We start from the raw sequence: 23,327 nt of genomic DNA, 5'->3' as shown, positions 1-23,327 counted from the left end.
GGACTCACCAATGCCTAAAAATGAGGGGGATTAAGTGTCACAGAGCTGTTATTTGTGTTGAACTGCGCGTGCTGGCCGGCTTAGCCGTGCTCTGGGCTTGTTTGACTGATAGAATTAAGGGATTTATTGGCTCAAATTTACAAACATTTTGAACAGTTACCTCCTGGGCCCCTAAGTTTCAGTAATTGTGTTCAAATAGTTCAACATATGGACGATGTATGCGAGAAGTGACCTATTAGATTCTGTATAGTTCTATCCTGCAGGAATATCTCGACATCTATTGGATGGGTTCAAGTGAAATGTGGGCATTCATGTTTCTCCCGAGATCGGCTCTAACATCTTTGGTGATCCTCTGAGTTTTCATTTTGTCCAATACTTTACTCAAAACCTGCAAAACTAATGACGTTCCCATCAGCCTCAGCAGTGCTTTGTGTTTAGTGCTAACGTTAACTAGCAAATGTTAGCATACTAACATGCTAAACAAAGATGGTGAAAATGGTTAGCATTATACTTGCTTTACATTAGCATGTTAGCACGCTGATGCTGGTGTTCAGCTCAAAGCCGCCCTGTGCCTAAATACAGAGTACCAGGAGTTTATATGATTTGCCCTGTATACCCGTATAGATGATTAAAGTACTCTTACTGATGGGACCTTATGGGGAATCAAAATGTTTAGACACCCACAGCCCCCTGAGAGGACAGTTTAGTAGGTGAACACTGGTGTACACGGCCTGAACCCAAGCAGCCTTTGCTGCCATGCAATTTCTTTTGTTGACACGCAGTATGCATTTAAAAGAACCGACACTCTTGAGATTTAAGACGTATATTATAAGCATGCAACATGTAGTTTCACCTCCTTTAAGCTTCTTAAAAGCTGCATGTTTTTGCGGGACAGTGGAAGAATCTACAAACCGAACATTCATCTCATACTGTTAATACATGCTATGCTAGCGAGCAGATGCCTATTTACACATCCAGCAGATTCAGAGCAACATTAGCATTCATTTGAAGTTGTGTTTCGGCCAATGCAATGCAACAGGGAACAGCGTCCTGCTGAGACGGGAGACAAAGAGATTGGTGAGACTGAACCAAACAGTAACAGGTAAAGTGAAAACAATGCTGTCGTGCTCCTCAAAGTTAACCGATTATTAGCCTCTTTGTGTCCTCTAAGAGCAAAGTAGACTTTGTCCAGGTGGGTTGATGAGCCCATGGTGCCAGCGGTCTGGGAAAATGTGTCGCCATGGTGAGGAGTCTGTGTCCTGTGGACCACGCTGTACAGTTATCGTAGAACGACTCTATTTTAAGACCCTTATGGTGTTTAGCTGCATTATTCCTATTAGTCGAGCCAGGCATCAAGACAATAAATGTTATATCCTGAATATTATATTTAATCCTTTCAGCGCTACATTTTCAACCCAACCATTACACAGTACTGAAAATACAATTACTCAGAAATACAGTGTGTATGAATTCCTTTTATGAAAGCAAAAGTAGTCAAAAACTTCCCAGCATTCAGAAAGCAGATATAACAGTGTTATCTTTGATGATAAGATGTACTCTTTGAATAAATTACTGTATGGATTGGAAACATGACTATCTTCCTCCCTGCATGAACCTCCCGGTTCATAGATAGAGTCTCGCCTGGAGCGCCAAGCAGCGAACGGGAAACCATTAATCATTGATTAGGAACATTTACATCTCATTCCATTTAATTATCTCTTGTTCCTGAAACAGTGGCACTGCCAAGCAGAGTATCTGCGACCGACCTACCTGCCGGCAGGAGATATGAGCTGCGTTGGTATATCTGGGTCGAGTTCACCTTTTGGCTGAGGAGATTTAAAAAGAAAATAAATTAAAAAACCAGGAATAGCCTGCAAAGACAAAAACATGCTGATTCGTCCTCAAAGAGCAAAATCATTTCCACAAAGATTAATAGAAGGCTACATAGAAAAATGATCCATTCTCCTTAGTTTCTGCTGCCAGAGTCCTCACTAACACAGCAAAGTGGAGCACGTCACACCAGTTATTGGATTTTTGCACCGGCTTCAAGTGTGTCAAAGAACTGCTATTAAAATACAACTGGTTTATAAAGCACTGAACGGTTTAGGGCCAAAATACATCTTTGATGTGCTGCCACGTTATGAACCATCCAGACCCCTAAAGCAGAAGCAGCATTCATTTTCTGAGCGCCACATATCTGCAACACTCTCAGTTCTTATAAATTGAGCTTTAGATTACGGCCCACAACATACTGCATACAAATGTTCCCAATTTAAGGTATCATCGTCTGCAGTAACGAAGGTTAAAAGGCACCTGTTAGAAATGCAGACAGTGTACATTATTATCATGTTGTTCCCAGGTTATTACCCTCTTATTTCCTAACTTCACATCTTCTTCTGTTGCACCTGCACGTCGTATCAGTATGTTCTGTACTATTTAAAAAAATTGCATTGTAAATTGGGAAGAATTACTCTGGGTTGCAGGCATAATTCAGAGTTACCCTCACTTTTCTGTTTGCCGATGCCTTCTATTAATTCTTTGTGGCTTTTTATTTATATCTCGCACTGCACTGTAATTTGTTCTTCTTCCGTGTAATTCTATTTTAGCTTATTCTTTTCTTCAGTTTTACACTTAATATTGTACATTAAACTGAGACTGACCTCCCACAAAAAAACAAAAAACATAATCGATCAACAAAGCGTTAGACTTTTAAGTTGGAGACTGCTGTTTGTCTTGACCATGAACACAATCGTAGTCCCCAGAGGTCTAAAGCTTTGACGCTGTTTTAACAAATATGTCCAAAAATGGTTTAATCCAATGTTTGAAAAATATGCACAATACCTGCATAACATCACATAAAATGGTGTAACACATTTTAAGTGTAGCTTCTTTTAGCCTGGTCTCTGTTAGTGATTGAGGAGCTGACTTTAATCCTATACTCTTGCCATCGCTGCAGGTCACACTCGATATAAATGTGAGTGAGAATGAAAACATGTTTTTTGCAGGTGATGTAACCTGGATGTAACATTTCATGGTGAGCATGGCTCAAGCAGCCAATTGCCTCTGAACAGACTCATGTGTGCTCATCATTTCACCAGCGATATTTCTGCTTAATTTTAGCCCGAACGTTGACACAAGGTCCTGAGGTCGTATGCAGTGAAAACATTCATCACAAGAAGATCCATCATGGTTCATCTATCCATGTATCAGATCTAATGTGTTCTCTTTTAAAAAGAAAAACTCAGTCAGAGACAAATTTACAAGTATGTTTTATTGACGGTCATGATTCATTTTCACCAGGTCTGCGGCGGTACAAGTCTGTGGTCGGCTGTGCAAACATGCTCAAAACACTACAAAGCCACTGCACTCGCTCCCACCAACAACGCAGTACACAATGACATATTCATATGGAGTATTCAAATACATAGAATCCTTCGCATAGATACATATTTAGAAAAATATAAAGTCCTAACTTTTCAACTGATAGACAGAAACATTGCACAACGAAAACCACATAGTTCCACATATATGCTGTGATGCCCTTATTTGAGAATGAGCGTGTGAAATTCTTTAATGAGCCAAGTTTGTCTAATTTTCGTGATTTGAAAAATTATTGAAAATATATATTGGATTAAGTGCATCTGTAGTACACTTGGCATGCGAGGACATGCCAAACCCATTAAATGCAAGACTGTGTGTGTGGGAGTGTGTGAAAAGTGATAAAGAAAGCGAGTGAGCGTTATTGGGATGTGTCTGCACATAATTCTTTATGTGTGTGTGTGTGTGTTCATGGTGTGCTGCATAAGGACGAAGAGGGACACGAAACCTGCAGCTTAGCAAGAGCAACAGCACATCTCCGTCGTGTCTGTTTCACACCACACACTGTGTAATAAACATGTCTGGGGAACAGAAATACTCGTGAACCCTCGGGCTGCTTGAGGTCTGACCTCAGAGGGACGCTGACCTCAGAAGAAAGGCAAAGAATAGGACTGGTGTGTATTTTGATACGGATCATTTATGGCTGACAACAGCTTTACTGCCTCCCGAGCTATTTGAGTCAAAATGGAAATGCTTAGAGGTTTGTTTGACTCCTGTGAGTCACACACAGGAGTCACAGTAAGCTGTCTATGTATTAGCTTACGACTCTCCAGTTGAACTTGAGAATAAACTCTTCATGAGAGCTTAAACTTATTTTGAATGTAAACGGACAGTTTTTACAGATACTGAATCCAAGCTGTAGTTGCAATTATGGTTTTAACCCTGTAATGATCACATGTTAAATTGTCTTGTTAGCTCAGGATTTTTTTATAGCAGCTTAATTTTATCCTTATCGAACTCTAATATCAAGATAACACGATACTCTGTCAAGAGCAATGTGTTTTTGTGTGGCAGTTTGGGTTTAGCTTGCTTTTTTTCATTTGCATGACAGAGACTAATCAGAAACATGCAATTCTTGATTGTTCATGAATTTGCCCGCCTTCCAGAAGGAAAGCATGATAGGAAACGTTTGGAAACCACTGGTCTAAGGTAAGACATAATGTGTAATTAAGGAGGAACTCACTTACAAGTCACTCCCTCAAAAGTCACTTAAAACATTGTCAATGTTTGATGTGAACGAAAAACATTTTTAGAAAGAATTATTGTGAATGGCGTGGTGGAGTGTTGAGTTTAAGACCATCTGTCCAGTCATAATTGTTTTTTGGTCTCAGTGACGCGACTCTAACGGAGGCAATGGGAAGTTACAGTAGATGAATGACCAAATGAGGAGGAGAGGAGACTCATTACTTCCTCATTAATGCCAGATGCCGATGCCAAGGGGGGTCAGATGGGAGATACAGGACGTCACTGGAGCAGATGCAAACTGAAGATTGCATCAAACATCCATCCTAAACAGATTTACCGTGTATGTTTTGAAATTGACCAGAGAGAGACTCGCAGACGGGGACAGCCAGCAGCAGTGCATGATTACTGAAGCGCCGGTGACAAGAGGATGATGTTATGTACGGTAAAGATAGTTAGTTTGACAGTATGCAGCAGGTTTGAGGAGGGGGCGGATAACTGAATATGATGTCTGCATGTGAGAATGTGACGAAAGCATCCAGTCCATGTTAGAGCAAAGGCAGTACAATTTGCGCAATGCATTTTATGTATTTGGATGTAATTTCTTGTGTTAGATGGGTGAGAGATCTAAGGAAACGGACTGGTTGCACTTCTTAAACTGACCTGTTTTCCGTAGACCTCCAGAGTGACTTTCTAAAGCCCTTAATGGAGCCTTTAATGCCTCGCGTCTCTGATGGGGTTTAGAAGAGGTAAACCAACCGACAGTCCTGTAAATATTAGCACAGGTGAGGTCTTACAGCATGCCTGTGTGTGTGAGTGTGTGCATGTGCGGTTGATGATTGTGTCCACCTGCTGATATTTTTTCCATCGCACATTCCCAATGTTTGCGTCATGAAAGTGATCGGCAAGAAGAAACTTAAAGCGTCGTTGCTAGTCCGAGACTTTCAGCAGAGAAAGGAAACAGCCCTCTATCACACGTCAGCAGGCAGACGTGTCAATGAGTTGTAAACGAAGGCAGAACAGTATATGCACACTTGCCCACTGTACACTTATACAAACAACAGCTCGGTAAAGTTAAACAAGACATTAAGAGCACGCAATGCATCAACGGAGAGAGAAAGGGGCACAGGTCCCTTAAACATGAGGATATACTGTAGTAGGACACAAAGAGAATCTATTAACAGTCAGCAGCTCCATGGTCCCATAGCTGCGGCTTCAACAGCTAACGGCCCCCATCTCAGAGCCTGAAAATCACTCCTTGTCTAAAACCCCTTCTGAATCCCTTTCTCAAAATATCATGAGGTGTATTCATATGTACGGCTTTGCCTGAAGATGCCGCAGGTTTCCACAGAGAGTAACTCTAAAGTAATAATCTGTCTGCCATCCCCAGGCGTTCACTAAAACCCAACCCTGAACAGCGTTAGCTCAGCGTGACGGTAGCCAGTCTGTAACGACACACAGCAGACCTGTCAAGCTTTGTATTTCTCCACATGCTGAAGCGGTCTGTAGCGAGAGCAATGTACAGGATGGTATTCACGAGTTTGGAGGGTGCTGTTTCTTTTTTTCAAACAAAAACACACCACCAAAAGTTGAAAGACTGCAGTAGATTTAATAGGGTGTTAAACTGAAAATGCTAGCATGTCTGGCTAACTAGCTTATTACATAATAACCTACCTCAGCGCTTTTTCATTTCCCTTGGAAAACTGTACTATAACACAGTATTTTACTTCACATTTTATGAATGATCATATTGTATCATAATGATAGAACTACTGTATATAGCTATGCCACAATAACAATGCTCCTCCGTTGTTTCCATGTGTTGTACATGTTTCGTGGTGAGGATGTGATGTTTTGCTTTAGCCTTTTAGCGTGATATGATGTAGCTGTTATGTAGCCTGGTTGACCAATGAGTTGGTTGAAAATAGCATTATCATAAATTACTTAGCTAACATTAATTAGCAACAGTTGGAATCTATCGCTGTCTGAAATCAAGGAGCCATTGTTTCAAAATTGACCCAAGAATTGTGAGTGGTGAATTTGACACCATTACGTTTGTAAACTGTATATGGGACTAATTTTGGAAAGTCAGACAGGCCTAGCAATGGTAACTTAGGGGACCGGGCTTAGTGAAGGGTCAATTAATGATGTGTGTTGTATTTTGGCTGCAACAGTCGTTTGTTTTGAAATGAAGAAGAACCGGAGAGTTAGCATTAGCAGTGATAGCCTCCATGGCTAATAACACAGACCAGAGTACCACTTACACTGGCTAAAACTTCAATAGAAGAAAAGTAAAATGTCGTCTGGCTACATTGTTTGGCGTCCAAGTGATCTCAGGGAAGTGTGATGTAGAAACACCACAGCAATGAAGGAGTAGCACCCAAAATGTCACCAAAATTAAGTACAGAGTAGCACGGATTACCACGTTAATCTCATCCATGTTTGTGAAACCATCCTCACAGAACTGCTTTCAATTGAAACTCCTTTACCCCCTCTTCTTCCAAACTCTTCACACCGCTGAGCTGGAGACCTGGAGCCAGCCCACGTCTGTGTAGGCCCCTGTCACATGCCAGTACACCGCCCCCATCAGTTTGGTCCACACCATCTGCACCTCTGTCGGGAAGAACTCTGGGAAATCTTCAGCCAACACCTCCAGAATCACACCACTCAGAATCTGGGAGGAAAGAGGGTGAGAAATAATCTCGATTAACATGGGGGAAAAAGAGAGACATCCATCAAGATAATGGCAGGTGGAAGGAAACGAGAGTAATGTAAAGTGAGAGCGGAGCGGCGGAAATAACGAATCCAATTCGCTCTCACAGAAAAGTGGGCGAGGCGAGAATTGAAAATGATAACAGGAAAGCATGAGAGCAGTGGGTGGACGGGGGATACAAAGAGAAAGAACATGACAAAGTAGAGAGAAAGTACAACACAGGTGGGGTGTGAAAATGTAGGAAAGAAAAGCAAGAATAAAGAGGGAAATTTGGATTTAAATGTAGTAAATGAGCAGTGGTGGGGCAGAAATAGGGACACGTAGAACCCCCTCTCACTTTGTGGCAATTAAAGTGTTACTAACTGAGAAAGAATGAATAGCAGTTTGGGGTGATGTCTTAATATACAACCACCTGTTAGAGAGATGAGACTAAACTAAAGCATCTTCATGGCAACTGAGCAACGACATGCAGGAAGGAAGGCCATGAGATGTGGTTGAAAGCTGCGGAACGACGGTGCCTTTAAGTAGGACTTTGCACTGAGATTTGTTTTGTTGAGAAGCTAATGCGGTATTTATGCTCGTGTATATGATGATTAACGATGCAGCCACATTCATTATTTCCGTTATTTATTTAGCAGTTGATATTTTTTGATGAATTGTTCTGTCTATAAAATCCAGAAGATATTCAATGTCAAAATGATACAAAATATAAAAAGTTCAAACATTTGAGAAGCTTCAATAAGCAAAACAAATTGGCATATTGTGTTATAAACCACTTAAAATGATTATTTCATCAGAATAAAATATTCTTGATCATTTTTGACGTGTTGTTTCACACAACAAGTTCACCACCATCATGATCGCCACAAGACCTAAGTGGTTCACCCTTGTACATATGAGGTTAACAGTACAGTACAGTATAAATCATTGAATTACATTCAATGATTTATTCATAAAGTGATCAATTACATCTTAAAACACATTCCAAAGGCAATCGGAAGCCGGTGGAGCGATGCTTAAATGACGGTAATGTGTCCTCTTCACAGCTGCATTGATGAACCAACTGCAGTCGGCATTCAAAAGACTTGAAGGGAGGAAGCATATGCTTCCCCTCTTGAATAAGACAAAGACGGAAGCATATTTAATAACCAGAGTTTCAAATTGAAAATTATGCAATCATATGGTTTAAATGAAACACTGGATTTTAAACATTTTTGACGACACTTATTCTATTTCTTACTTCTCCTGCCTTCACGGGTAATCAGCACTATTAACCCTTGTGATAAAATAACTTTTACATTAGTTAACTTTGATATTCAGAGCATTAATATCGCAGCAAACAACTATTTTCTATATAAAGATATACTGGAGTAATGTACCTGAGCAGAGAATGAAGTCACTCTTCCTGTGTGTGCGTTGTTACCAGAACTTCTCCTTGCTTTGTTGACATAGCCTCAGGTGAACAGTCAGTTATAGTTGAGAAATTGTGAACTGCTTTCCTACTGTTTCAATCAACGGAGCAAAACAGTAACATGATTTTTTGGGCCGTAGTCAATTTAAATAGGCGGGAGAATACCCTGTGGTACTACAGTGGTAATGAGAACATTTCTATAGGGTGCTAATGGGATGCTTTGATAATTCCAGTGGCTGCTGAAGCAAGAAAACACTTCTACTGTTGCCACTTAACCAGACAATTATCTTTCAGGACATTTGTTTTGTTGCATCGCCAACCAAGTGGCCCAAACTATAACGCAAGTTCTCCTAGCAGAGAAACAATACCCCTGTTGCAATGTACCTTGCGGAATTGTCAAAGGCGATTCTTGGAAATATAGAAAATCCTCGATGAAAGTAAAGCAGAATGTGGTAGTCTGACACTAAAGAGGTCAAGTTGTACACTTCATCATAAGATAACTCTTGAACATCACAGATTATTAATGTACAACGGTCTAATTGTATCAGACAGTGAATTATTCCTTGAAGTCACCTTGAAGTACATGGGTTCCACCTTGTGTTTGATGGCATGGGCCTTTCCCACCAGAGCCAACACTGACGACACCTTCTCTGGGTCATGGAGGTTCTCCACCACAGTATTGAGAGCATTCATCACCCTGCAGGCATGGTGGCGAAGTTGGCTGCTTCGCTCCATCTCCTCTGGATCCTCCATGTCCTCGAATTGGCTGAAGTACTGTTTGGCCGATGGAAAGTTGATAAAGAACCTAAGGAGGCAAAAAGACATTTTATATCAATTTAGACGAAAAGAAACAAAGACGGAAAATTGCTTTTTTTCTTTGCTGGTTTGCAGTGAAGACAGGCTGGGGAAAATGAGAGGAGAAATTAGAAATGAGCAGAGAGAAAAAGGCTCCTGCTGTGTATAATCTTCTGTTTTTGTATCGTATTTTTGAAAGAACTTTCCAATCTAACTAGATCGACACAATATACAACCCTGAATACCGATTGGCGAGAGAGTGAAGCATCAAGACCACAAACGCATTACACGAACAAGAAAATTGCTTAAAATTGTTGTTACTATTCATTCTGAATTGGCAATAAAGCGATGACATCTATTCAGCTTAACTGGGATAAATCCCATCAGAAGCCCATAATAAAGCCAGGGGAAGTCTATGATAATGAGAACCATGCATGCCTCACAACATTTGACCAAAGCATGTGGGGACTCGTGCTTGAAAAATAAGAATTACACCCAAGAAGCAAATGGCCCGAGGCTGGAAAGTCACTCTCTCTCCAATTTCAAAACATGACTCTCAGTCAGTCTGCAAACGATATCCCCGGGGCCTTTTAATGCACAGATACCATACATTCCAATCGATGTATTGTGATTCCTTCATCAGTTAGTAGTTTTTTGTTTAGTGCGGTTTACAAACACACACAAACATGCACGCACACACACTCTTTTTTCATGTCTGTCAAGTGTGTAATCCTCCTCATCGCTGTGACAGAAAGTGCCTGGCAGAATCCTTTATGGATCAGGTGCTCACATGTGGCCCTGTTATTGAAGATTGAGTGTAATTGGTTGCAGGTGTGCACAAGAGTGGTGTTTCATTTTGTCTTCTGCTGTTTATGCCAGTGATCAAATCCAGCTTTAATCAGTGAAACATGAACACGAAACAAGATCCAGCCCAGTGAGTATGCCGTCCTGACTTTAGTAAAAGTGAATCAAGTGCTTATTTCAGACATGCGACCGACATGGGACATTTCCAACATAGCAGCAAAACGATGCAGGGTTCCTTTAAAAAAGTTGAACTATGTTCATCTTTTGCTGCTATGCTATAACGTCGTCCATCAAGTCCTGACACCCTTTCACAAACCTGGGAGCTGTTGTTTAACAGAGGACTTAACTGATCCTTACCAAGCTTCACCTCAGAGCTTTTCAAAATGCTTGAAAGAATTGTGATGTGGGAGAAAATGACACTTATCTCTGATGTGTCTGGATTGTTTTTTGAGGTCTGCCCAGTGTATACAACAAGAGTTATTTTAGGTCCGGATGGAGTAAATTCCATTCTTAAACCACCCTGGTAGATGTAAGAGGAGCGATAAACAAAGAAAATGTAAATAGTCTTGTGGGATTCTTGTTAGGAGGATTTGTTTTGATTCAGCGGCTTGACAGTTTTCATCACAGAGAGACTGTGAGCTCACAGCAGCTCAATAAGACGGGAGGTATGCCAAAGCAATACAAACGTTTCCTCGAGCTTAGCTAAAGGCGTATGTGAGAAATGTTCACTGACAACCATGCAGAGTATCATTTCTAATAGAGAGCTTTACACATTCAGACATACCGACAAACACCAACTGAAAAACAAATGGATTGACATATGAACACACACGCACACACACACTTCTGCTTTGACCCACTTTAAATCTTGTCAGTGCTCCAGCTGACTAGAATTGCTTGTACAGTTACTTCCCAGTTGGAGTTTGGCCCTCGGCAGCCGCGATACAGTACATCCACATCCCCCAGATCCTATGTCATGCTTGAGCTACAAAGGCTCGGCTTGCCTGTATCCGTCCTAGCTTGGCTCCTCCAGCTGTCACGATACGTACACACTCTTTTCCTCGGTGACGGGAATAATACAGACTGTCTAGTAGCTCTTGTTCTGCTCAGACAAAGTTAACTGCTGTCACGGGAGTTCACGGGTAGGATCCAAATGCAGACCACAGGAGACAAAGTCCAATGAAACAGGTTTATTTGGTAGACAAGTGGGTGGCTGGTGTGAGTCCCGTGGCTCGACACCGGGGGCTGGTAGCTCGATGGTGTGATGTCCCGTGGCTCGACACTGAAGAGTTGACAGATCGACGGTGTGATGTCCCGTGGCTCGACACCGGAGAGTTCGTAGATCGCCCAGTACTTTCCACCCGTAGCAGAGAGGAGAGAGATTAGCACAGGAAGATACCATGGGGTTTACTCACGACACGGCGGACGCTACCGAGGCAGAAGACAATACAGACTGACGCCCCAAGCCTGCAGGCCCAGGGCTTATATGCTGCCGGGTAACGAGCCAGATTGTCCGCAGCTGGCATCCATCAGAGCGGTAGCAGTGGGAGGAGTCTGGAGGCAGGTCCGAGAAAACACCAAGCACATGGCATAACAAAACACACACAGGCGAATGACAGACACGTGAGGAGAGGAGATTGGAGGGGAAACAGAGGTAACCACACAGTGGGTCAGACAGGGATCCTGACAGTACCCCCCCCTCAACGGGAGCCTCCAGGCGGTCTGCCAGTCTTGTCCGGGTGCCGTCGATGAAAATCCCGAACGAGAGTGGGGTCGAGGATCCTAGACCGGGGCACCCATGAGCGTTCCTCAGGACCGTAACCCTCCCAGTCCACGAGGTATTGGAAACCCCGACCCCGAGGGCGAACATCCAACAGTCTGTTGACCGTATGCGCTGGACCTCCGTCGATGAGTCGGGCGGGTGGTGGGGGTCTGGCCGGAGGGCACAGGGCACAGGTGGACACCGGTTTGATCAGCGACACGTGGAACGTCGGGTGGATCCTCATGGATGAGGGAAGCTTCAGACGAACTGCGGACGGGTTGATAATTGCCTGGACCGCAAACGGACCGATGAACCGGGGAGACAACTTCCGGGATTCGGTCCGTAATGGGATGTCCCTGGCGGAGAGCCACACCATTTGACCGACTTGGTAATGTGGAGCAGGGATGCGGCGGCGATCCGCAAAACGCTTATTCTGTTCCGCCGTGCGGAGAAGGGCGGCCCGGGTCTCCCTCCACACCTTCCTACAGCGACGAAGGTGGCGCTGCACTGAGGGAACAGCTATCTCCACCTCCTGGGCGGGGAACAGAGGTGGCTGGTAACCCAGGGAGGCCTCGAATGGAGTGTGGCCCGTAGCCGATGATGTATGGGAGTTGTGGGCATATTCCACCCAAGGCAGGTGAGTACTCCAGCTGGAGGGATTCGATGCTGCCACGCAGCGGAGGGAGGCCTCGAGCTCCTGATTAAGCCTCTCCGTCTGCCCGTTGGACTGGGGGTGGAACCCCGAGGACAGACTGATGGTTGCGCCGAGGGCCCGGCCGAAGGCTCTCCAGACCTGGGATACGAACTGCGGGCCTCGGTCCGACACAATGTCCACCGGGATCCCATGCAGACGGAACACCTGGCTGACCATGATATCCGCCGCCTCCTGAGCTGAGGGAAGCTTGGGCAGAGCGAGGAAGTGAGCCGCCTTGGAGAAGCGGTCAACCACCGTAACGATGACCGTGTTTCCATGAGAGGGTGGCAGGCCCGTGACGAAGTCCAGGGCGATATGGGACCAGGGACGATGAGGCGCCGGGAGGGGTTGCAGCAAGCCGGCGGGAGGTCGGTGTGACGCCTTATTGCGGGCACAGGTTGAGCAGGCGAGGACAAAGGCTCTAGTATCGGCCTCCAGCGATGTCCACCAAAAGGTTCTCCGAAGCAGATCAATGGTGCGTCTGACGCCAGGGTGACAGGAGAACCGAGAGGTGTGCGCCCACTGGAGCACTTGGGAGCGTGCGGACAGGGGAACAAAGAGGCGGCCGGGAGGCCCGCCTCCGGGATCTGGCTGGGTTCGGAGAGCGTCCTGCACCACTGATTCGATCTCCCAGGTGAGAGCGGCTGCCACACAGGTTGTAGGGAGGATGGTCCCAGGACTGGAGGAGCGACCCTCGGGAGAGAACTGGCGAGAGAGAGCATCAGGCTTGGTATTCTTGTGGCCTGGGCGGTAGGAGATGGTGAAGTCAAACCGTCCGAAGAATAATGACCACCGAGCCTGGCGAGAGTTTAACCGCTTGGCCGTCCGAATGTACTCGAGGTTCCTATGGTCTGTCCAGACCACGAACGGATGAACAGCCCCCTCTAGCCAGTGTCTCCACTCCTCGAGAGCCAGCTTAATTGCCAGCAGTTCCCGGTTTCCCACATCGTAGTTCCTCTCTGCTGGGTTCAACCGGCGGGAATAGTAGGCGCAAGGGCGCAACTTCGAGTCCGAGTCCGACTGTTGAGACAGGATGGCCCCCACACCTGTGTCAGAGGCGTCCACCTCAACAACGAACTGACGGGTGTCGTCGGGCTGAATCAGGATGGGGGCGGAGGAGAACCGTTCCTTGAGGAGCTTGAATGCCCGACCGGCCTCCGGTGTCCATACAAATATGGTCTTGGAAGAGGTGAGCCCAGTGAGCGGGGCTGCGAGGTTACTGTAGTTCCTGATGAATCGACGGTAGAAGTTGGCAAACCCCAGAAACTGTTGGAGCTGTTTCCGGGAGGAGGGAGTCGGCCACTCAGTTACCGCCTTGACCTTTTCTGGATCCGTTCTTACTTGACCCCTCTCAATGATGAATCCCAGGAACTGAACTGAGGTCACATGGAACTCACATTTCTCCGCCTTCACAAACAGTTTGTTCTCCAGTAGGCGCTGGAGGACCAACCGAATGTGGCGCTGATGCTCCAGAAGGTCCGCAGAGTAGATGAGGATATCATCGATGTACACGAACACAAAACGGTTCAGGAAGTCCCGGAGTACGTCGTTTACCAACGCCTGGAAAACTGCTGGGGCATTGGATAGTCCAAACGGCATGACCAAGTACTCGAAGTGACCGAGGGGGGTGTTGAACCCCGTCTTCCACTCATCTCCTGCTCGGATCCGCACCAGGTGGTATGCATTGCGAAGGTCGAGCTTGGTGAAGATTGTGGCTCCAGACAAGGGTTCAAACGCAGAATTAATCAGTGGCAGAGGGTACTTGTTCCGGGTAGTGATGCTGTTCAGACCCCGATAGTCGATGCAGGGCCGGAGGCTCTTATCCTTCTTAGAGACAAAGAAGAATCCAGCTCCGAGTGGTGATGAGGACGGGCGGATGATTCCAGCCCTCAACGACTGTGAGATGTATTCCTCCATGGATGCCTTCTCCGGCCTAGACAGGTTATATAACCGACTGGAAGGAAGCGGAGCGCCCGGGTGGAGGTCAATAGCGCAGTCGTAGGGACGGTGAGGTGGTAAGGAGAGGGCCCGGCTCTTGCTAAACACTTCCCCGATGTCATGGTAGGCGGTGGGCACGGAGGCGAGATCTGGCAAAGGCTCGTGATAGTCCTGGGGAGGTCCTCCAGGGGGTTGCGCCGATCTTAGGCAGTTAGCATGACAGTCGGGGCTCCATGCGGCAATCCTCCCTGCCGCCCAGTCAATCCGAGGGTTATGGGTGGTGAGCCAAGGGTGGCCCAGAACTAGGGGGTTCTGCGGAGAAGGAAAAATGTAAAACTGAAGTCTCTCTCTGTGATTACCGGACAGGATGAGCTGCAGCGGCTGGGTCCGGTGAGTGACTCGGGCTAGGAAGCTGCCGTCTAGGGCATTGACCACTAGCGGACGCTCTAGTCTCTCCAAGGGAATCTGGACTCTGGCGATAAACTCCGTGTCCATGAAATTCTGTTCTGCTCCAGAGTCCACCAGAGCCGAGAGAGAGAGAGAGCGAGAGTGCAGCGAGAGAGATGCCGGCAACAACAGTCTTGGTAGGGAGTCTCGAGAAGGCTCGGGTCCGCTCACCAGTATCCCAACCTTTACTGGCGAGCGCCCCCGTTTGACCGAACCGGACAGGAGGAAAGGGAATGCCCCAGGCGGCCACAGTACAGGCACTCGCCTGCTCTGATCCGCCTATCTCTCTCCCGTGGCGAAAGGTGGGCACGCCCGAGCTGCATAGGCTCTTCCTCCGGCGTGGAAAAGGGGACCGAATCCCAAGCCTGAGGCCCTCTCCGCTCCTCCGGATAGGCTGACGCCGGAGCACGCAGGCGGAAGCTGGAAGAGGGCGATGTCACGGGTGATGCCCCTAGGGACCTGTAGTTCCTCTCACGTCGCCTCTGCCGCATCCGATTATCCAGCCCGATCGAGAGCTTAATCAGCTCCTCCAACGAACCGGCCCTATTACAGGTTGCCAGTTCATCCTTCATGGCTTCGGATAGTCCGTGAAGGAAAACTCCCCTGAGCGCCGTCTCTCCCCACCCGGACTCGGCGGCGAGAATGCGGAAGTCCACTGCGTGTTCTGCTACACTCGCCTGACCCTGTCGCAAGCGGAGGAGGCGTTGAGCTGCATCCTCGGAGTCCACTGGGTGGTCGAAAACCCTCCTCAGATCCTCCACAAAGTCGACATAATCCACAAGATTAGGCTGGTCGATGCTCAGTGTGTTCGTGGCCCAGTCCAAAGCCCTTCCCCGCAGTAAGCCGACCACGTAAGAAACCCTGGACCTGTCTGAGGCGAAAATCTGGGGCTGTCGGTCAAACACCTGCCTGCATTGAAACAGGAAGCCCCGGCATCTCCCCAGCGTTCCGTCATAGGGCTCCGGAGGTGGCACGGGGGACTCCCGAACCGGCGGGGCGAGGCCTGGAGAGGGGAGTGCAGGTGATGGGTCCGGGGCTGGAGCCGGCTGAAGCTGGCCTGTCCGAACCAGTCCCTGCAAGATGCGGCCAACCTCAGAGACCTCACCTGCCATGGATTGCAGGGCTTGACGCATCTCCATGAGCATCTGCTGGTGTGCCTCCAGCTGCGTGCTATGTCCGGCCAGCGTAGCTGCTCCTGTGGTCGCTGCGTCCATTTTATGGTCAGTCTGTTCTGTCACGGGAGTTCACGGGTAGGACCCAAATGCAGACCACAGGAGACAAAGTCCAATGAAACAGGTTTATTTGGTAGACAAGTGGGTGGCTGGTGTGAGTCCCGTGGCTCGACACCGGGGGCTGGTAGCTCGACGGTGTGATGTCCCGTGGCTCGACACTGAAGAGTTGACAGATCGACGGTGTGATGTCCCGTGGCTCGACACCGGAGAGTTCGTAGATCGCCCAGTACTTTCCACCCGTAGCAGAGAGGAGAGAGATTAGCACAGGAAGATACCATGGGGTTTACTCACGACACGGCGGACGCTACCGAGGCAGAAGACAATACAGACTGACGCCCCAAGCCTGCAGGCCCAGGGCTTATATGCTGCCGGGTAACGAGCCAGATTGTCCGCAGCTGGCATCCATCAGAGCGGTAGCAGTGGGAGGAGTCTGGAGGCAGGTCCGAGAAAACACCAAGCACATGGCATAACAAAACACACACAGGGGAATGACAGACACGTGAGGAGAGGAGATTGGAGGGGAAACAGAGGTAACCACACAGTGGGTCAGACAGGGATCCTGACAAACTGCGGCGCTTTAAGAAAACAGTGTGCTGCTCTGATGTTTTCTTTGAAGAAGAAACAAGTTTAATCCCCTCTAGCCAAGGCATGGTTTCACAGTACATTAAAATAATAATATTCAACAGGCACAGGAAAGCTTTTTTTGATCCAAATGTCCCTATCATCCTTTAAAGTGAATCCCATGACCAACAGAATTGAAGATTTTAATGGTTTACCAATATTATAGGAAGTACGTTCTCTTAAAAGAAGCCAATTTTAAGGATCACAATGACTCGTTTGTGGTTTGGTTCCTGGACGATCGTGTACGTGATGGTTTACATCCAACACAGGAAGCAGTGGACTCTTTATGTAGTGAGGTGGAAAGTGATGGTGCGGAGGTTGGAGTGATGGATTCATGGATGGGTGTGTAGAACATCAGACTTTCATGCAGGAGACCAGAGACATCCAACTTTGAATTTAGCCTGATACAAATAAAAAAATCTGCTTGGCGGATATCAGCTTATTGCAGATACATCTGTATCTGTCTATATGTCAGCCTGATAGTGACAAGAAGTGGCAGTAGAGAAACGTTCATTTTGAAACAGTGTCATACTGTCATTATTACATAGTTTGTCCACCAGAGAGCACTGACAAGTTGATTTTTATACTGTATAATGTTCCAATCGTGTATCCTGTTGAAGAATTTTAAAAATGAATAAATCTAAGGAAACCCTATCAGTATTGTTCGTTTATAGTCTGTGTTTATGTAAAAAATACAACACATTTAATTACCCTTTTTATTGAAACTTCCAAATATCAACACTAGTAACAGCCTAAAGAAATCCAGTATAAGAGGGACTTTAGTTTGAATTAACTGTAACTACAATCTTTCCTTTAAGTGGTTTTGTTGCCGAACCCTCAGCATATCATATGAGGCCATCTCATTATATATTAACACTTGCATAATATCCAAAACCGAAATTCATTCTCATTTCATTTTCTAACTTTATTGACAATGCTAATCACCTATGCCTTCCTTACTGTTGTGAGTAAACAGTATACGCTGTATGGTAAAACATCCGCATATAGATATAGCTGTTTGATGCAGTAATAGTTTTGATGTGAAAGCACTCATCACATGCTGAGAACCAACGGGCCAAACACCCTGCAATGACAGGATGGGTGGTGTGCGGTGCATTTTATTAATGGAGGGATACATGATGGGAAGATATGCGGGACCAGAGTGACTGATCCTTATTATGGTTCAGAAGCGTAACACTGCATGTCTCTAGAGGCATGGTGAGAAACATTTTGTCCCTGTGGGAGAAGAGTGCTGGTGTTCAGTACTTTGCAGAGCTCTGAACACATTCTTGCACCTGTCTCTGCATTTAAATGAAGTCATCAAATCCAAAGCGGCACCATCGACGAGGCTTGTTAATCACTCTTTGATTGGACTGGAAGGCTTTCTATAATTCTTTGGAGTACCATGAACAACCTTGAGCCCCATTGCCGGATCTTCAAGGACGGCTTTTCACAAGGCAAACTCTGTGACTCCATACTGCCGGCTTAATTATTGACAAATAAAAAAAAAACTATAAAGTCCTGATTTTAGTAGACCTACAGTGTTAATTCAAATGTCTCAACTATCGGATAGATTGCTACAACATTTGGTACAGACATTCTTGTTCCCCAGATGATAAGTCATTACGACTTCAGTGATCGCCTGACTTTACGTCCTGCGCCACCAGCAGGTTGACATTGTTTGGTTTTGATTGACATATCTTGACTACTGGGTGTTATTGCAATCAAATTTGGTTCAGATATTTATGAATGAATGAATGAATTTAATTTATATAGCGCTTTTCACAGACATAACATCACAAAGTGCTTAACAGAGCAGACATTTAAAAGCATAAAAAAACACAATGTGACCCTAGGGTCAATAAATTACATACACAGAGAAAAATAAAAATGTAAAACATATTTTAAGAGCAGGTCTAGGACATGGGTTTACTTTTTACTCAAATGCCAGCCTAAAAAGGTGGGTTTTGAGCTGGTTCTTAAAAGTATTCACAGTATCTGCGAGGCGTGGAGTTGCAGGCAGAGCATTCCAGAGCCTCGGGGCCACTGCCTCAAAGGCTCGGTCACCACGGGTCTTAAATCGTGTGCGTGGGACTGACCGAAGACCGAGAGCGTTTGACCTGAGAGTGCGGGCGGGTGAATAGGGGCGAAGTAGATCAGCATAAGCCGGAGCCTGACCTTGAAGTGCTCTGTAAGTGATGGTGAGAGTTTTGAAGTGTATCCTAGATGCTACAGGGAGCCAGTGGATGACTTTTTATGACTGTGTTTCTAGTGCCACAAGGTCACAATTTCAACTTGTCCAATAATTAGTAAAATGGCTGAATTCATGCTTTGTTAGGTCCGTCCGCAAGACGATAAGCAAACAAACTTTTGAAATGCTTGTTTTCTGAATGGGGTGCTGATCAACCAGTGCTAGGCTTTGCTAACTTTGTAACTGCTCCATGAACACTCAAAATAACGTCATCTAGCCGTAAATACAGCAGCGATGTTATTGTTTGTATAGCCAGTCTATGGTTTCTACGCATGCATTTAGTTTTGTCCGGTCTCTGTACAAGTATAAGGTACTAGAGCTCTGGGTAGGCACAGACGGCTACAATATTCTTTCCTCCATTTCTGATTCAACAACGAGAGAACCTCAACGTTGATAGGCCTCATAACGCAAATTTGGACTCGTAAAAATATCATGATAGAATACTTTTATCGATTTTGCACCTTCACAATTTCAGCCCATTTGAGTTCAATTTGGTTGAACTCCTGGCCTAAAAACCGGGCTGCAAACAAACCAGAGCAGCATAGCCTTGCATGTATTCATGTGTCAAAGCCCTGTAAGTGTATCACTGACAGACTAACAGATACCACTAAGCCCTTACAGTAAAGCACTTCTTTTTGTGTGTCCACACAGCATGAAATACCTCGAATTCATTAAGTACGATTTGTCTCAGAATTCTGTTTCATCGTGCCACCTAATTCTCTTCTGCGTGGCGAAAATGTGCGTGAATCCTTCCATCAGCACTGTCGCTATAACGGCTCCATTTGAGTCAAAGTAAGCAGGGTTTGATTTTCCTCACAAAGCTGCCATATGCACTGTTCTGCAGACGCCTGGGGTGCTCTCACTCCCGATGCAATTGCATTTGTACACATTGGTGAGATCAACGGAGGCTATTGTCGCTGTCTATTCTCTCCATGCATCCAGGCACATGGATTGACATGAAAATGCTCATCCGAGATCACACGTTGTGCACTGATCTCAACAATATCATCTCGACCGTGCAAGACTGTGACCGAGTGTCAGCCTCGGGTTATGTTAGGTAACTGACAAACTGCTTGAAAATGGAGCTGACAAAGCTGTTAACTGTTCCTGGTATTAGTGAATGGTGCTAAGCATGATTAAATCCATAAAGGAAATAGTCATTAGTTGTACTCTAGGTGTGCGTATTCTGTCACTGTCTGGTTTGCACCCTTTTAACACATCTGTTGCTCCTTGGCTACGAGAAGCTCTAAATTGTCAATACGTATATTCACCAGAGTCAGCTAAAGAAGCTCCTGGATATATAATCTGCTTGGCAGGTTTGTCATAATTGATTTTGATGGTTATCACAACCAGCTGAGCTTTGACTAAATGTCATCTTTTTGTCAAGGGAGGAAAATGTCAGGAAAGGAAAGGAAAGATAAAACAGTGACAGAAGAGAAGGCAGATAGTGTGGCATGGAGGGAGATAAGTGCCAAAGCTTGTTGCTGTCATCCACAGATAAAAGCGCACCCCCCCCCCCCTCACACACACACACACACACACACAAACACACACACACAAACGAATCCAGTCCTTTTGCTTTGATATATATATAAGTTTAAAAAACAGGAAAAGAAGCAGGAAAAACTCAGTCAAGCCGTGTTGCATCCTGTTGCAGTGAAGCTTTGCAGAGAATTACTGCCTGTTGAAGATTAGGCTCTTGGAGAAAAATGTTGGATTATATTTTTATGAATTAGTTTTGAAGACTTAAGAAGACAGTAGTGATGGTTAAGCAAGAGCCCTGTGAGTAATGCAAGAACAAGGTGATTACAGTACCTCCAAAGATGTAAGTTTATGAGGCATAAACCATCTTCCCTTTACACATTTGTATGTTATATGATTAAATGCCCCCCCCCTTTGGTTTACAAAAACTAAATGTACATTTATGCATAAGGTCGTAAAAATGTATAAATGTTGATGTTGGCCGAGAATTTGTAGATTCTATTCAATTTCCTTTTTTAGCCTGGAGATTTCCCCCCCAGTTCCTATTACTGTTAATACCTATACATACTCTTCATGCACTTCACAGATGTGCCTGTCTTTTCACCACATTTGTGATCGCTGTATTCCTCGAATACTATCCAGTAAAAACATAAAGGGAGGTTGTTGAGAAATACCTTTAACACTACAAGGTTAATTGTCATTTACATCAGCAGAGATGTCAAGCTCTTATCATAACAAACCAAGTGAGCGTTTAATGTTACAGCAGATTAAAAAAGGCAAGCGAAAGAAAGGTCCAGTTTTTATAAATACATTTCAGGATCATTTTTTGTGACTTTGTTCTCGCTGTTGACGCAAATGCAAACAGAGAATAAAGGAATGCAAACAACAAAAGACAAATTAGGAGAGAAGGATGCACTATGGCGAATTAATCACAGAGAATGTATAGAAGCTTTAAGGATCCACTGTGAGAATTAAACATCCACATCCAAAGAGAGCAACAGATAGAAAAACACACACAGCCTTAAACTGAAGCATCTTAAACTGTAAAGAATGTATGCACTGCTCGAAAGTGTACACACGCGCACACACACACACTGTGATGCAAGTCTTTCACAGTGACAATACAATTATTAGCTTTTGTTTCTTGACGAAAACTCACCTTATGAGCACAGACACCCCCACGTCCTCGCAGTGCTTGTAGACGTGCCCCCACGTGTCCTGGATGATCTCCCTCTCGGCATCGGACAGCGGCTCGGCGCGCTCCGGACGATCGTCGCGCTCCACCTCTCCACTCCGCACCCCCAGCAGCTGCGGAGGTGGCGAGGGCGGCGGCGGTGACTCCCTGCGAGACATCCTCCTGCGGCGCAGCAGCCCGGAGGCTCCCAGCAGCGCCCGGGGGAGGTAGGGAGCAAGGGAGGGGGGGAGGGAGATGGAGAGCTGAGACCCCACGGCGGGAGCTGGGAGAGGAGATTTGGGATGAGAAGAGGAGCGGAGTGGCGGAATAAGAAGAGGAGGAGGGGGAGAAGAGGCAGTGCTCACAGCCGAACAAATAAAAGGGAAGATGAACTCCGAATCCCCCCACTGCCACCCTCCAAACTCTCCCTCGCTTGTCCTCCCTCCAATTGAAAACTTATTTCCCTCACTGGTTTGCTCTCTCCCTCTCTCTTTGTTTCTCCTCACTCTTTCAACTTCTCCTCTCCCCACCTCTCTCTTTCTCCCCCTCTTCCCCAGTGAGGGAGATGCTTGTCAGTGATGCTGTTCTCCCGTCACTTCTACTCTCTCTGATTCTCTGGCTCTGGTGGAGGCGATGAGGCGTTCGGAGGCTGGTGTGTGTGTTGTGAGGACCTGATGGAATGACAGAGGGGTGGGGAGGAAGGGCGAGAGAGAGAGGGCGAGAGAGAGAGAGAAGGGTGGAGAAACCTAGAGATAAAGAGGGAGACAGACAGAGAGAGAGAGAGAGCTTTAAGGGTCTCTGTCACCACTCCAACACACACAACTACACGTATTGTGTCGTTGCACATCCAGTGAGTAAGAATTTGTCTATTTCACTGGATCTTTTAGAGACAAGTAGCAACATCACAACAGATGATTGAGATACATTCCCTCTCCATATGTCCAAAATATATTAAACAAATCTGATGTAAAATTTGCCTTTTCGCATATGATACTGTTTGTTGTGTTGCTGGTCAGACGCTTGGTCTGCCCCGGTTATCTGCATGCACGCGACAAGTTGTGCATAATAATATTTATTATAAACAGCTGACTGATGCTCTGTACATTTTAATCTTGTGTGGAAATGTAGCACTGAAGCATAGTGGCTTTAGGCATTGTTGGTCAGCATCATTACAACAACCGACCACTAGACTGGCCGCAGTAAGCCACGCACGAAGCACGAAGCACGAAGCAGTACTAACAAATACAAACTTTTTTTATGTTTTATGAACGCAAACTCATTGCAGGATCATTTGTGGTGTACATTTGAAGCTTCGTTACCTGCCTGTTACAAACCGTAACAATAAAAAATATCGTTGGCACTGTCCATGGTGCTGAAGATTTTCCTTTAGTCATTCAAGAAGTTCAAACAACATTTTTTTAGATATAGTGAATCATCCGATTC

At 45.6% G+C, this 23,327-nt stretch overlaps 1 protein-coding gene across 1 annotated transcript; it reads right to left on the bottom strand.

Annotated features, from left to right (window-relative positions):
- Nucleotides 1-7,069: 7,069 nt before the first annotated feature.
- On the bottom strand, nt 7,070-22,063 carry cygb2 (cytoglobin 2; the record flags this gene model as incomplete). Its single annotated transcript, XM_079278900.1, has 3 exons — nt 7,070-7,234; nt 9,258-9,489; nt 21,870-22,063. The coding sequence occupies 3 exons, from the start codon at nt 22,061-22,063 to the stop codon at nt 7,070-7,072; spliced, it is 591 nt and encodes a 196-aa protein (XP_079135026.1).
- Nucleotides 22,064-23,327: the final 1,264 nt, after the last annotated feature.

This window comes from Melanostigma gelatinosum (genome assembly GCF_949748355.1).
Source record: "Melanostigma gelatinosum genome assembly, chromosome: 11".
Classification (NCBI taxonomy): domain Eukaryota; kingdom Metazoa; phylum Chordata; class Actinopteri; order Perciformes; family Zoarcidae; genus Melanostigma; species Melanostigma gelatinosum.
Note: the sequence above shows the minus strand (reverse complement) of the source record. Positions and strands in the feature narration are given on the sequence as shown.